General features: G+C 37.5%; 3 protein-coding genes across 4 annotated transcripts; all 3 read left to right on the forward strand.

The window, feature by feature from the left end:
* Nucleotides 1–875: 875 nt before the first annotated feature.
* LOC110803031 (uncharacterized) lies at nucleotides 876–5689 on the forward strand. Its single transcript, XM_022008494.2, has 5 exons — nucleotides 876–1068; nucleotides 1659–1946; nucleotides 2368–2499; nucleotides 2588–2704; nucleotides 5059–5689. The coding sequence occupies exons 2-5, from the start codon at nucleotides 1659–1661 to the stop codon at nucleotides 5398–5400; spliced, it is 879 nt and encodes a 292-aa protein (XP_021864186.1). The 5' UTR covers nucleotides 876–1068; the 3' UTR covers nucleotides 5401–5689.
* Nucleotides 5690–5809: 120 nt separating this feature from the next.
* LOC110803048 (anthranilate synthase alpha subunit 2, chloroplastic-like) lies at nucleotides 5810–9906 on the forward strand. Of its 2 annotated transcripts, none has more exons than XM_056827551.1 (10): nucleotides 5810–6125; nucleotides 6414–6598; nucleotides 6695–6884; nucleotides 7380–7528; nucleotides 7764–7879; nucleotides 7971–8217; nucleotides 8736–8798; nucleotides 8895–9047; nucleotides 9317–9394; nucleotides 9480–9906. In XM_056827551.1, exons 1-10 carry the CDS (start codon nucleotides 5951–5953, stop codon nucleotides 9795–9797), a joined length of 1674 nt encoding a protein of 557 aa, XP_056683529.1. In that variant the 5' UTR covers nucleotides 5810–5950; the 3' UTR covers nucleotides 9798–9906. The 2 variants fall into 2 exon arrangements, with proteins under 2 accessions (XP_056683529.1, XP_021864201.2); XM_022008509.2 differs by having other exon boundaries at nucleotides 8739–8798.
* A 762-nt stretch (nucleotides 9907–10668) lies between these two features.
* On the forward strand, nucleotides 10669–14833 carry LOC110803038 (probable NAD(P)H dehydrogenase (quinone) FQR1-like 3). Its single transcript, XM_022008500.2, has 4 exons — nucleotides 10669–10823; nucleotides 10904–10997; nucleotides 12468–12733; nucleotides 14267–14833. Exons 1-4 carry the CDS (start codon nucleotides 10798–10800, stop codon nucleotides 14490–14492), a joined length of 612 nt encoding a protein of 203 aa, XP_021864192.2. The 5' UTR covers nucleotides 10669–10797; the 3' UTR covers nucleotides 14493–14833.
* The last annotated feature ends 1252 nt before the right edge of the window (nucleotides 14834–16085 follow it).

Below are 16085 nucleotides of genomic sequence, written 5' to 3' on the forward strand. Positions count from 1 at the left end.
AACCATGAATAACTCAATAGAATTAAAACACCAACAAGTAGTCAATTCCTCCTTCTAAAACCAACCAAGATTATAAAAAAAAAATCTGGAACATGATGTTCCCGTCGGTGAGATGGTGTTGATCCGAAAAGCTCCGCTTCTCCTTCCTTTCTCGCTGTTTCCCGGCGGATTGTTCCTTGAGGCAAGCTTCCACCACAACGGTCATTTCACTGAAACCGCGCACCTCCAACAACTCCCTATCATTTCACGAAACCCAACGTCTTCCTAGCAGCACCAGCCACATCCCCACCACCGTCACCGCCCCCTCTTCAATTCTCATGAAATCAAACATCTAAAATATCAACCAAATTAATCAAAAACCTAAATTGCAAATTCAACAAAATCAAAGGAAAAAAACCGAAAACCTAAAACCTCAAACGAAATCCATGGTCGGCGGAGAACAGAGGCTGAGACAGTCGGAATCCATGGTGGTGCATCTTGCAACGGCGGCGAGAGGACAGATCGGAGAAGGAGAAGGCCGGAGAAGAGAGAATGAAGGTGGCTATGGTTTTGGAGGGGACGGCGAGAGTGTTGGAGGAGAGAGAGAGCGGGGCTGAGGGGTTAGGTTTGGTGTTGCAGAAGGTTAGGATTTTGTGTGGTAGAGAGAAGGATGAGAGGAGAGCGTTTGCAGAAAATGAGAGGAGAGAGAAAAAATTTCAACTTATATCGCGCGTGAGGCCACGCGCGCGTGGTTTCACACCCGGTCTTTCCTACACGCGCCTGTAAGGCGGTCCTACCGAAAAGTTGCTGATAATTTTAAGCTAGGATTACACCAACAAAAAAAAAAAAATTTTAAGCTAGGACAAGTTATCAAAAGGGCAAGGGCTCTTCATTTATGTGTTCAAATAAACAAATTGTGTAGAGACAAAAGAGGAACTACCGTATGCGAAATACTGAAACGCCTTCAACAATTCAGCCTCCGCCGTCCCCGCCACCGTCTCGGCCACCATCACCTTTTCTGTAACTCTAATATCTGTCATCTATTCCTCTCAGTGGTTAACCATCTTTGAAATTCCATCGTTCGTCAAGGTTTGTTTCTCTTCAATCCTCTTTTTCATTCCGATTCGTGCTTTTCTAGGTTATCCATAGAATTAATCAATTCGTTGTTTAGGTTTAATATGTGTGGGATTCTGGGGTTGTAGTTGGATGGATCAATTAATCAACCAATCAAGTTATTTTGAAGGAGATGTTCTCGGATAATTTGCCCCAATTGACATACTTGAGCCCTAAATTTACAACTAGCTGCAATCGGAAATTATTAGGTTTTGTTATATGATTGCTTATAGCTGTACCCTAGAACAAGGCGAAGGAGGAGGTGTGATGGAATGGTCGAAAACTTTCCGGGCTTCCGTTGCCCTCCCGTTGATCGCCTATCTGTTGTTGAGTAAAAAATGTGAAGAATTTGTAGCTAGATTTACATGCTTGTAAACATACCTATTCAAGTTAATGTACTTATTTTAACTATATGCTAATGCAAATATATACAGTGTTAATCAAAGCACATTTTTTTTTTGTTTTGATAGATTTTATCATTAGTGTTCTTGACAGTATGCCATGCTTCTAAATCTTTTTCGTTGATATTGTGTTGTTTTATTTACTCAATGCTTTTGTTGTGATAGATGTCACTTCAAGAAAATTTAGCAAGGTTTCGGAAACAGCAAGAGAAATGTCAGTCAACGCTTTCGAGCATTGCTTCTGAAAAAAAAGCTTCAACCAAGACCTCCACTCCACCAAAGAATACCTCTAATGTACTTAAATCAACTCCGACAAGTACATCGTCATCTATGAATCCAAAGCCTCCTCCTGTCAAATTCTCAAATGATACAGAGAGACTTCAGATCATTAACAGCATAAGGAAGGCACCTGCTGGAGCTCAAATAAAGCGTGTTATTGATCTGCTATTAGAGGTTGGTTGCTTTAGTGTGATTGCCTGCTTGGTTAACTTTTTGCAATTTTCACTTTGGGTGTTTCTGTAATGTATAATATTGTAGGATTTGTAGCTCTAGAGGAAATTAAGTATTGGTTACGTCTTGCTTGATTGATGGATTTAAAGTAACTAGATCAATGGTGGATAGGCTCATAACAAAATATGTTGTGTTGTATTTTTAGTTGTACCTGTAAAGTTGAACTAAGTTATGGTGAATTGCCAAGAGAAATATGTTATTAATAAGAAATGATAGTATTTTGCAGACCTGGTATGCTGTCATAAAAAACAGCAACATTAGTGGTCATGAAACTATGGTGATACTTTGTAATCAGTAGAGCTCACATTGTCATACTGTTACATGTTGGTTGGATATTATGTGTAATGTCTTTCGTTTGTTGCAGAGGAGGGCACCGTTAACTCCTGAGCAAATCAATGAAGTTTGCCACGTCGATGTGTATGCAAACAAGACTGTTTTTGAAAGTTTGAAGAACAACCCAAAAGTGAGCTATGACGGGGATTGTTTCTCTTACAAGGTAGGCTGATTGATTTTATTTATTAGCTCCCCAGGTTAAACCGATACCATTTAGTCTTTCAACAATTTGATTTTCTTGTTCTTTACAGTCAAAGCATGAAGTTAAGAACAAGGACCAACTGCTTGTCTTAGTACGGAGATATCCAGAAGGCATGCCGATCATCGACTTGAAGGATTCTTATATAAATGTGATGGAGGACTTGCAGGTAATTCAATTTGCTTCTTAGTCCTTCCTCCCGTTCTAATCTTAAGTATCATTAGAGTAGTAATTTACAGGGTACAAAGCGAGCTGTTACATTGACTATACCATGCTAGTGGAAGTTTGTTTCCCACTAGTTATTAGTCATACATATTAAAAACCCACTACACAATGTAGCTGCATTTTTATCAATGCTTCTGGAAATCCAGACTTTAGAAGTTGAGATCATTCTCAAGCTGATGATGGAAAAGGCACATTGAATTGTTACAGATCACTTCTTCTCCCTAGATATAGTATGAGGGAATCTGTCTGTAATCAACATATAGAGTGAATGTTTATATTCTCCATGTCACCATGTGATTCAAATTATCTATATGGCGAAGAGTGGAGTTGCTTCTATGATTACCCCCCATAAGTTGGTTCATAGGAGATAAACTATAAACCTTCTATTCACGTTGGATTAAGGATGGTAATCGGGGTGGTGGTTACAACTCGGGAACGAGGGAGGTTTTGGACAAAGGAGTTCAAATATGAGAAAAGGTAGCTTTTGCCTTTACCCTTTAAGCCTGCTGGGACAAAAACTTTTCTTAGAGGCAGTGGGCAATATTGTAGTGGCTTTTGCCTCTACCCTTTAGCCTAAGCTGCAGGACCCCTGTTTCCTTTGATCAGTTCATGCCTTTTGAAATACTGAATTAATGATTGGCAGAAAGTTGTGTTAGGACCAATTTGCCATTGTGAATAACTTGAGGTAGTGTTTGGAAACCATGATTTCATTTCAAATTATGGATTTCAATTCCAGAAATTAAAATTCAACCATTCAATTTCAATTGTGATGTTTGGCAAATTTTAGGAATTTCAATTATGGAATTTTAATCCTGTGATTCCTTATCTAATCTCTCACCTCCGCCCAACCACACCACTACTGCCCAGTGCCCACCATTTCCGCCCGCCGTCCTTTCGGCGTTCACTGTATCTGTCTCCTCCTCCCACCACCTCTGCCGATCACCTCCGCCCACCGCCTCTGCCCAATACCTCCGCCCACCACCTCCGCCTACCACTTCCACCTAGAATTTCCAAATTCGAGCTACTTTCTTTTAACTTTGGTTAAATTTTTAGATTAAAGTGACATGATATCCATCAAGTTCAATTTAGTTGCAACAATTATAGATTGAAGGTTAAACCTTTAAAAAGGACCCATAGCCAATGAATCATGAACAAGGGAAAATCGGAAAGACAATATGAAAGCATGAAACTGAAAAGAGAGAAGAGATTCAAGAAGATTGCAGGAGAGAGATTCAAGATATAATTGAGCTTGAAATTGAGATGCAATCGATCAAGATATAAGCATTATGGTCTGTGATTTGGAATGGAGAGAGAGAGAGGGGGAGAGAGGAGGAGACAATGTCGGGTAAGAGAAAAAATGACGCGTCTTTTGGAATTTGAAATGCCAGACATTGAGATGGAATTTGAAATCCTTATTTCCAGGCCAGTTTGTTATTGTCTAGGATTTGGTCCAACTACAAACAAAGGATTTGGGCCAAATCCAGACTTTGAAATGAATTCTATCTATCCAAACAGGCCATGAGGGTATTGACGGACTTTAGAAGTCAAGGAGTTAATTTCGCATTTGAATTAACTTAAGGTGCCATATCGCCAATATGCCAGGTTAAGGAGTTTAATTTCATAATTAAACTAACCTAAGGGTGGGATGTGCCACTTTCCTGTTATTTTTACTGGTCATCTCTCATGTCAACGATCAACCAACATTAGCATTTTGGTACTTTTGCTTTGTACTGTTTTACCTTTTAAGTCTAACAGCATCATCCTTAGCTCCGGATTTTATTATCGTTGGAGCTTTTATGGTGGATTACAGTCAATAGTAACTTTTGGCTTATTACTCTCTTTTTGTGCATTAGGGGTGGTGTTTTTTCTTTCCTTTCCCTTTTACTCGGAAGGCGAAGTGGGGTGGGGGGGATTTATCGCTTGCTTATTAATTGCTGCTGATGGATCATATTTATCATATTTGTTGGATTCAAGGTTTGAATCATATTTGTTAGAATAATTCAGTTGCTTTTACACCCTCTATTTGTGACTTTAGGATGACATGTTTTTTCTTTCCCTTTTATTTGGAAGGCGAAGTGGGGTGTGGGGGTTTATAGTTTGGGTATGAATTACTGAGGATGGATCATAATTATCATATTTTGTTGGATTTAAATTCAGTTGCTTTTACACCTTCCCCAGAGGCTGATCTGGATACTGCTGTCAACCTGTCATTGAATTCAAATATTCAGTCACATGCATTATTCTATTGTTGTCAGTGACCTGTTTAAAACCTTGCTGATTGTATGTTTTTCTCCATAGACTTTGAAGGTTGATCGGAAAGTTTGGTTGCTCTCGAACTTCGATTCCCAAGAGGATATAGTTTACCCAAATGATCCCCGGGTTCCCATCAAGGTGGATGATGATCTTAAACAACTCTTCCGGAGCATCGAGTTGCCACGTGATTTTCTTGATGTAGAGAAAGAACTTCAGAAGAGCGGTGTCAAACCTCTTACGAACACTGCTCAGAGAAGGGCTGCGGCACAGATTCAAGGCGCTTCTTCCAAATCTAAACCTAAGAAGAAGAAACATGAAATTAGCAAGAGGACTAAGCTCACTAATGCTCATCTCCCGGAGTTGTTTCAAAACCTCTCATCACAGTGACTTTATCTGTTAGTTGCTGATACTTTCACCAGTTGGATGATCAAGTTTGTAGCATAGTTACTCCTTTCTTATGGAAGATACTTGCATTTACATGGGATGCTGCACTTAAATGTGGATAAAATGTAATTATCGAATTCTGTGTTTTCGAGACTATTTAGAGTATTGACCCAGTTTCCATACTTAATTCTTTCTTGGGTCTATTGATTGCTTTGTTGTTGTACTGTAAATGGGTATTCACTCTACTTGGCAAATAATGCCTGCTTTATAATCAGTGATTTATTTTGGTAAATTTATGGCAGTCAAAAGGAAAAATTACTTAATTTTCTAAGATAACATTTTGTTTTTATTTTAAACAAGGGTGTTTAATGCCAACAAATAACCATGTGAAATTTAAGGCCTCGAACTACGACTACCCAATGAAGCAAGACCATGCTTCAGCTTCAGCATTTAAAGCTCCTGAATCCTGGCAATCAGACTCAATTTTGGGAGGTGAAGTTGTGAAATGCAAGCAAGCTGACTTGTAAATCTTCCTGCTAATTATTTTCGAAAAATGGTAGCTGTAGCAGTTGTTACCCTGCCTCTGGTGCCATCAACTCACCGTCAAACTCTGCCGCGGTCTTTTCAGTCTTGTTGCAAGATGCTGTCATCAACCCCTCTGTTTTATCGGCCCGCGGTTCGCCCTGCACAGTTTGCAGTGTTTTCTGTTCTGTCCTCTCCATCACAAGGTAACACTCTGTTGTTTAGTGACATGCAAGTTAAATTTTCCAAACTCGTTGAATTTATCACTTGGACTTATACAGTAAGAATTAAGAAAAGAGGGTACATGTCAAAGTGTCAGCCTCTACCGTTTTATAAAACATATCCATACATTTGGTTTGAATGAAGTGTCAACTGTCCATAACCATGTCGGACTTTAGTATTGAAGATTTGAAGTGCCATACTGACTCTGTATTCCCCTGTTTATAAGCATGTTACAGTATGTTAATGTCTGAGTGTTTTTTTTTTATATTCAGTGGACCAGTCTGCTAAGTTTGTGGAAAAGTCAAAAAGAGGAAACTTAGTCCCATTATCCCAGTGCATATTCTCTGATCAGTTGACACCCGTGCTTGCTTATCGTTGTTTAGTAAACAAAAATGATCATGAAGCACCCAGCTTCTTGATCGAGTCCGTGGTGCCAGGGTTACACACTTTGACTGTTGTAAGTATCAACGATCATCACTTTTTGGTTGCATTCAACTTTTCTTGGAGAAATGCAAGAAATCCTTATTACAGTCTTGATATAAATCACTTGCAGGGTAGGTATAGTATTGTTGGGGCTAATCCAGCAATGGAAATCATAGCAAAGGATAATTTAGTTACAGTGATTAATAATCGCGAAGGGTGGATTAAGGAGGAGATTTCGGAAGACCCATTGACAATCCCTCGGAGAATCACAGAGAAATGGACCCCTCAGTGCATTGATGAGCTTCCTCAAGTGTTTTGTGGTATGATATTTGGACACTCAATATGTTTTTTTTTTTCCCTACCAAGCTTTTGTTTCAGTACAACATACGAATAACTCCGACTGTACGAGAGTATGGGCCTAGAAGGCAATAAAGCATGTGACCACCCTCTACTTTACTGGCCATGGGGCCATTGTGTTTCCAGTTTCATGTCTGGTATTCAAATGTTAAGTGCTTGTTTCGTTGACATAAATATATCTGTAGACTGTAGTACAAGTTTCTGGGAATTGAAGGGAAAAATTGTAGAACTGTTTGATAACAAAGACTTTGGAAATAGGGAACTCCCCGTTCGAATTTCTATTTTGTTGACCAAATAGTTTTGTTTACACTTTCCAGGAAAAGGAACTTCATTGAAATTGCAGTTTCACCAAACATTTAATTCATTGTTTTTTTTGAACCCCTTGGTTAAAATATAGAATGAGAAATGTATGAAAAGGTGGTGATCTGATAACTGATAATGGTTTTTTGGAACACCAGGTGGATGGGTTGGATATTTTTCTTATGATACGGTGCGCTACACAGAGAAGAGCCTTGCCTTTTCAAGTGCCCCTGCAGATGACAGGAATCTCCCAGATGTACACCTAGGTCTGTATGATGACGTGCTTGTGTTTGATCATGTCGAAAAGGTATATAGTTTCCACACTTGCTACCTACTTCTCGAATATGTAATAAGAGTTTGGCCTTTTAGCTTCGTAAAACAAAAGAAATTGAGGTATTTATATGAAAACAGGAATTCCCTTTAAAGTGTTATCTTAATGCATATTGCAGCTGTGTATTATCTGTTTAAACTTTAATGCATGAAATTTGATGAATCTTCTGTATTTCCATTTGTCATAATATTTGCTGATTCTGTGAATTCAGAAAATTCATGTAATTCATTGGGTTCAATTGGATCAATTTGCATCAGTAGAAGAGGCATTGGACAATGGTATGAAACGCTTGGATTCCTTGTTGTCTAAGGTTCACGATATAACCAAGTGAGCTGCCTCTCCTTCAGTCCTTCCTTTTGTGGATTAATCTTAATAATGTTACCTAACTTATCATGTCTTTGCTTTCTTCTTTAATCAGTCCAAGACTATCTTCTGGCTCGTTAGAATTAAATACTCAGAGACTCCATCAGAAGTTAGAGGCTTTGTGTCTAACAAGTGAAGCATACAAGATGGCCATATTAAAGGCGAAGGAGCATATTTTAGGTGGTGACATACTCCAAGTTTTTCTAAGTCAACGGTTTATAAGGAGAACTTTCTCGGATCCTTTTGATGTATATAGGGCATTGAGTATTGTGGATCCAAGTCCTTTCATGGCTTATATACAGGTAAGCTTACTCCTTGGCACCGTTCTCTTCAACTTAACTAAGGCTCCGTTTGGTTTGGTTTAAAACGTTTTCAAGGCAAAATGGTTTTCAACGTTAAATATTTTCCAAGGGAAAACGCAATTCCAAACTAGTTTTCCTTTGGTTCCTTAAAAGAAAATGAGAGAAGATGATGAAGAATGAGGGGAAGAAGGGAGAGGGAGGTAAGGAGGAAATGTGGTTTCCCTCCCTTTGAAATGGAAAATCTTTTTCCACCTTTGAGGAAGTAATGGAAAATTGTTTTCTATCCCTTGCCAAACCAAACAACGTAAAAGGAAAAAATCGTTTTCCATGAAAATATTTTACACCCTACCAAACGGAGCCTAAATCAACAAGAATCGGTTTTATTTTATAAAAATCAGTTTGCTTTGTAAAAATCAATTAAAACATGTGAGAAATACACAAGAATCGGTTTTAATCAGTACAAAAGTTGTTTCTCTGTGAAATATACATTTCATGTAGCTCCCGTCTTCATGATCTAGCAGGTTCGAGGTTGCACCCTTGTTGCTTCAAGCCCTCAAATTCTATCCTATGTTGATGAAAAGGTAACACTGTCATTACAGTGTAAAATGTGTCTTGATTCTGGAATTAACCGTTATTTTTCTCATAATACAGTACATGATATTGACACCCTTCTGCAGGGAAAGTTCACTAACCCAACTCTTTATAAGATTGAAAGTAAACATGACAAATTTAAGGAGGATGCATTTTTAGGAAAGCAGCTTATTAATGGCAATAGAAATCATGCAGAGGATAGCAGGCTAGCTGACTGGGCAAACAGCAATGTCAAACAGGTTCACATTCTGCCTATATTAATTCCTATGACTTGCTCTACTGCATAAGAAATAAGAGGTCTTCCGAGTTAGTCTCAGTGATTGATAAATTTTCCCAATCAAATAACATTTTCGTAAATAACTGATGATTTTATTACAAAAATGCCATTAAATTGTAGTAAACAGCATGATTTGCACCATGATTCAGAGACTAGAGAGTATAAAAGTCTATTCAACATATATTTCTAAAGTTCCATTATATGACAATCTTTTGGTTTCCCCTTGTGTAGGCTACTGATGTGTATTCGACTTGCTGGGATGCTCTTCGGGGTGCATTGCCTTCAGAAGCTTTTATTGGAGCACCAAAGGTTAATTCCTTATTTGTGTAATATTCTGTACCAAATCTGCATTCATTAGACGTGTAAGTGGCGTAACCAAGTTTGGTAAATACAGATTGAAGCAATGAAACTGATAGATAAGCTCGAATTTAAAAGGCGAGGCCCATATGGTGGAAGTTTTGGATGCATTTCATTTTCCAAGGACATGGACATCGCTGTTGCTTCAAAAACCATAGTGTTTCCAACAGGGAAAGCCTATGACACATTGTATTCTTCCAAAAATATGAACGTACGACAAGAATGGGTTGCTCATCTCCAAGCCGGAGTTTTCATCACGGGAGACAGTGATCCTGGAGACAAGCAGAGGCAATGTGAGCGAGAAGCTGCAGCACTCGCCCGAGCCATTGATCTTGCAGAGTCTTCGTTTCTTTAGAAAGACCAGAAGTTGTACACAGCTTGTTGCCTTCTTCTAACTTAAACTAGGATATTATCCGAAATAAAAGTTATCTGATAATGTTATGAAATTAAATTCAAATTGTGCCCTTGTAAATTTCGCAACCAAATAAAAAAAAAACTATTGTGATGTACCAAAATAAATTTATTGTCTAGTCCTTCAGCACCTCATAAACTGCCAATAAGGTTTCGACATATTGGTTAAAACTGAAGACATATATTATGTATACGACAAGTCATAGGTTTGGATCATCTCTCCCTAATCTGTATTTTTTATTGCCTTTGTTGTAATCAAATCTCAATCAAATAAAAGTTCCGAAAAATGCATGGAATATAATTGTAAATAGAGGTCTTAATCGGCTAATTGCATCATAAGACCGGAAACTTGTACACACCAACGTGTTACAAATTTAAATCCTTACTCGTATCCATAAAAAGAATAATATAGTTATTCGACGTCCGTAATAACGCACACGGTTTTAGTGCAGGAAAATACTACTCCCTCCGTCCCGTAATACTTGACCTGTTTTCCTTATCGGACCGTCCCTTAATACTTGACCTGTTTCTAAAAATGGAAATATTCTAACAATATTATATTATTTCTCACTCCACCCCTATTAACCCACCTATCCCCTACTCCATACAAAAAATAATTAAAAATTCAACCCCTACTCTCCCCCAACCCCACCCCTTCACACATTTTCCACTAACTACATTAAAATAATACCCCACTATCAACTACTACCTATTAAATTAAATAAGTCAATTCAAGTTCCTTAAACTCTGTGCCGGTCAAACCGGGTCGAGTATTCCGGGACGGAGGGAGTACTTTGGAAAAAAAATTGCACCAGGGATGTACACACAAAAAATACGAAGTAGCACACACCCGCACTCAAGTACTCAACGTGACCTGGGTAAAATCCAAATCAAAACCCAAAATTCCAAAGCAGTTTCTTCTCCATTATTGCAGAGTTGCAGCAATGTCTACCACCAAAGTCTACATTGTGTTAGTTTCTCTCTCCTCCTTAATCTTTGATAATTGTTGATTATTGAAAAAATTGACATTCAGTTCTTATAATTCTGCAGGTTTTACTCTTTATTTGGTCATGCTGAGACTATGGCTAGAGAAGTACACAGAGGAGCTGCTTCTGTTCAAGATGTTGAAGCTTCATTATGGCTCGTAATTTCTTTCTCTTTTCCTTCTTTTTCCCCGAAAATTCTGTGCTCATTTCAATAATTATGTGTTATCTGTAAATTTTATCTTTGATTTTGTGTTAATTGAAAATTTTGCATTTAATTTGGGAACCCTAGACCTAACCATATTTCCCACCTTTTTTTGGGTGTTGGTTACTGTATTAAGTATGAATTAATTCTGAATTTCTTTTCTGGTTGTATAGTGGGCTCAATTTCATTCATTCCACTTCATTCTTGTCTAGTTAGCTCAATTCTGTCCGGATGATAGTTACTATGAACTTATGATCATCGTGTTCGTAACACTTGCTTTTGGCAAATAACTAAATAAATTTGCCCCACTCCGGTTTCCTGTTTATATACATAGAACTATAGAAGTCAGCCATTGCATATTTTCATTGTACAGAGTAAATGATTTCCCAGTTTGAATTGTTTAGGACTTGTTTAGTTGAGAAGAACAATTTTACAAACCCTACCTATTCACTGTTTTTCCAAAACCGCCTACCTAATAGTCTACTACTTATGACATGTATCTAAATAAAATTCCGTTTTTTTTTGGTAAATGGGACTTTTCTTTAGAAATCACGAAATCACTTACTCTCGACCAACAAAAGTTAATTATAACATAGTTGATTAGTATTCCCTTCTATTCCAAACTAAGTGTCTTTTACGCACATTTAAAGTGTTGTTGCTTGTTTAGTTGCATTCTATGCTGGTTGTTTAGTTGCATTCTAAACTGACAAGTACTGTTGTATTGATGGTTTTAACTGTTGAAAGAAAAATGCATTAGTATGTTAAGTTGCAGATATCATGGTTAAGAACTAAGAAATGTTAGCAATGCGGAATGGAGGCTTAAGGAGGAGTAACACCCATCCATTTCAGAGGGAGTCGATGATATACCTGTCTTTGATATTTGCAATACAATAGACCTACTTTAGATGGGACATTAACGGCTTTCATCGACATCTCGATGGATATTTTAAGTTGTGTTTTGCAGTTGATGTATAAGTTTGTCTACCTAGTTGTTTTGCCCTTTGGCTCAAGTAGGGTTTTTGGTATGTTCTTTTAGGTTTCGAATCTACAAAAAATGTTACTCCTTGATTCTTGAGGTATATTGTGTTTACCCTCGATCTACCTTTATACAAATAAAGGATGCTGATTTTCTATATATGAAGTAATAATCTAACTATTCTTTGACTTTCGGATTATAATGGACTGAATTAAAATGACTCTTTGTGCAGTTTTACTATTATGTTTGATATTTTATTACTTCGACACAGCAGAGTATCACTGTGAATTACATATTAAATTTATATTTTGTCTCTACTATTACAAGGATATGTATATGAGAAAACATATTTAATTCCTTATGCTATTCTGTCGTGGAACTTTATGGAGGCATTAAGGTTTTGTTAATTTTGATCTTGTATCGACGAGTAATTAGTAGCTGCTTGAATAGGTACCTGAGACACTGTCCCAAAGGGTATTGGAAAAAATGAAGGCTCCTCCAAAACCAAGTGATGTTGGAGAAATAAAGCCAGAACAGCTAGTGGATGCAGATGGGTTTCTTTTCGGGTTTCCCTCTCGATTTGGGATGATGCCTGCTCAATTTCTGGCCTTTTTTGAGAACACGCATGAGTTATGGGCATCTCAATCGCTTGCCGGTAAACCTGCCGGCGTCTTTTGGAGTACTGGGTTCTATGGTGGAGGCCAGGAGAACGCTGCGTAAGTTTTCTAAAAACACTAATGTAGCTTGAGAACATGAGAAGCATAGTTTTGTGTGCTATTTTTCACTTGATGTAGCATCTCTGATAAAGTTGCTCTATTATTGGCTAAGGTTACATTATGAATTTCTCAGTTTCTCTAGTATGTGAAATTGAAGAGCTAATGAGGCTGCTGACTTGCCTTGTTGGAGTTGAGACTTTGGTGGATTATGTAGCATTTTGTATAGTAGCTTTGTCGTACTCGTACATATAAAACTTTTGAAATTCTTGGATTTTAATGCTAGGTGGATAATTTAATATAAGGCATGAAAATTGAACTCACTGTTGGCTTGGTATATAAGTATTTAGTATTTACTTAAGTTATTTACAAGGTTTCTTTGGATTATATGTTGGGTATTTTAAATGTATAGTGTCCCGCAGACTGGCAGAGTAATGCACATTAAGGCCTTATGGGTCTGGTTTAGTTATTCTTCTTCTCTTGTTTCAATTAAAAAAGAGTAGATCTGTTTGGATTATTCTTCTCACAAGCTGCTTTTATTTTGGCACTATGATAAGGAGACTTGTGTTTCCCTTGGCTAGTGGATGTTTCTCCTAAAAGCGTAATGATGTCTTGTCACCTTTTGTAGAGCTTTAAAATCAAAGCTCCAATAACAAAATTAGAATTCTTTTCGTTCCACCTTTATTTGTACCTACGTTTGAATCATATGAAAGACTGAAGTTCTATCATCCGAGGCTTTGAGGACATTATACATCTTCTACGGGCTACTTGGTTTTCTTGGTCTCCACTTATCTGTCGGATGCTCTGATGTGCTTGATATGACCCCTGAATATACACTTCATTTTGGACCAGAAACAGATTAAACACCTAAATAACCGATCTAAGCCTCATAGAGTCATACCTGCACCCATACTTTTCTTGATTCTTTTCTCCAAACCTCAGCAACATGTCTAATTGTACGCCCTCAATCTGAAAATAAATAGCCGTGCATACTATTTTAAGATGTCCAGAAAAATATTGTCACTTTTTCTAGAATAGTAATGGTTTGTGATTGAATTTCCCAAAACATCTCTATCAATGATGAAATATGAAGGGATTCTAAGAAAGGCCTATCTATTAAAAAAGGTCTTTTAGTAAAATTGTGACATATAATTATGTGGGGTTGAAACAATGTAACAATTAGTTCCAGATGAAGGGAGTATAGACAAGACAATGTATTTATTGCTGCAGTTTTAGTTTGAAGCATGATAGCTAGCTCTTGTTTTACCATTCATTGGTTACCTAGAATATTTAGCAACAGTGATCCTTGGAAGGGATTCTCTATAATGGAAGCATTCCTTTTGACTTCTTACACTCTTGTCTCTAAAAGCTGGCTAATCTTCCAAATCTAAATCGTATGAGAGCACAAGTGATTGTTAACTTGAATGGAGGCAGTAATTTATGGTTTCTACACTTTTCACCGTCAATTGTAGCTTAACAAGAAGTTCCTGTTAAGAGTTAACTCAATTTTTGTGATTTTGTTGCTTGATTTTACAGTTTAACAGCCATAACTCAGTTGTCACATCATGGCATGTTATATGTTCCTCTGGGATACACCTTTGGAGATGGCATGTTTGAAATGGGCGAGGTGAAGGGTGGCTCTTCATATGGTGCAGGAACATTTGCAGGAGATGGATCTCGTCAGCCATCCGAGCTGGAACTTGAGCAAGCATTTTATCAAGGTAAGTATCTAGCTCAAGTTGCAAAGAAGCTCAAAAGTTAACCCCTGTAGTGTTGGTTCGAATACTCATCGACCATTGTACATATTCAACATCAGTCATACCATAGTACCATGTGTATATATATTTGGAAAAACCTAACTGTCTCGTATATGTACTATGTTCAACCATACGTCCATACCCCTTGATAAAGATCAACGTGTCCATGCCGATGCAACATCTAAAATGTACCATCTATCCTTCTTTTACAAGGGCAATGTTGCATATATCAGACTTCAGACTGTCTAATAAACTACTTTGTTTATCTAGAAAGTGATTTACTCTTGATGCATATGATGTTGATGTTATTTTTGATTCATATGATATTGATATTATTTTTGATGAATATGATGTTTGATGACTTGATGTAGGGTGCGTTAGCGTTCTATTCAAGTGATATTCACTTATCAAAACTTATTTTATTTGTAAATTAAACTTTTAGTATCCCAAATCTTTCCTAAACAAAACTTATGAACTTAATTTTTATGCTTTGTTGCTTTGTTTGTTTCTCAACATGAATCTGTCACAGCTCACAACTAAGTACTCTATATGACGGAGTATATATCTTTGACATGACAAATACTTCGTATATTATGGCATTGGGTCCATACTGGACTGGCCCACTTGCTGTCTAAAGCTAACTTTGGCCCAGTCCTTGCGGCCCATGTGTCTAGTGTCCCAGACTCATGCCTGTTCATGGGCTCAAAAGGTCAAAACCAAAATATATTTCCATTTTTGGGATAAAAAACGGATATGCCGTTGTTGTTCTCTTACCTTTCTTTTAGGAACTTTTTCTTGCCATACTATGGCATTTATCGTTAATGTAATACGGAGTAATGTTATACAAACTTTGCTGTTAAATTCATGGATCGTACTCTTACCCCTCATGGGTAGATTACAGGTCCCAACTTCCCATTAGATATGTCAAGCTATCTATCATTAGCTCTCTAGCTTTTGCCCATGCGCGTGGAGTTTACACTAGAGCTGTCAAACATGTCGGATTCGTGTAGTGTATAATATAAATGGTCTGGAAAACCTCAGCACTAACCTGACCCGTTTAATAAACGTGTCGTATCGTCTCGTGTTGATCCAATTAACTAATCATGCGGAAGCGTTTGACACTAACCCGTTTTTTGTGTTCGGATCATGTCGTGTTGTCATGTTTGTTCAATAAAGTTGGATCCAATTATAAAGGTTTATCACCCTACATTGAATCACTAGTTGCTTTTTCTTAGACGGTTTAAACCGTGTCAATTTCGTGTTGAGAATCTCAACACTAACCCGACCTATTTAATTAAACATGATGTGTCGTTTTGACCCGTTTAATTTTAAGGGTCGTAAATCCTTGACACTATGCTGCTATTTTGTGTCTGCTTTGTATCTTGTCAAATTTTAACAGCTCTAGTTTACTTTATACTGGATACCCCTTTAGGACTTTCATTTGGGAAAGACTGTTTTTTTTTTAGCCAGCCTAAACTTGAGCCACTTCCAACCATTCGGCTGATAGGGTTCGACCAGGGAAACACTAGGTATTATGAAGCATCTCAAACTGATTTACGTATCATGATCAATTGATCATTAAAAATCAAACTCTATCT

The sequence above is a fragment of the Spinacia oleracea genome, chromosome 1 (genome assembly GCF_020520425.1).
Source record: "Spinacia oleracea cultivar Varoflay chromosome 1, BTI_SOV_V1, whole genome shotgun sequence".
Lineage (NCBI taxonomy): Eukaryota > Viridiplantae > Streptophyta > Magnoliopsida > Caryophyllales > Amaranthaceae > Spinacia > Spinacia oleracea.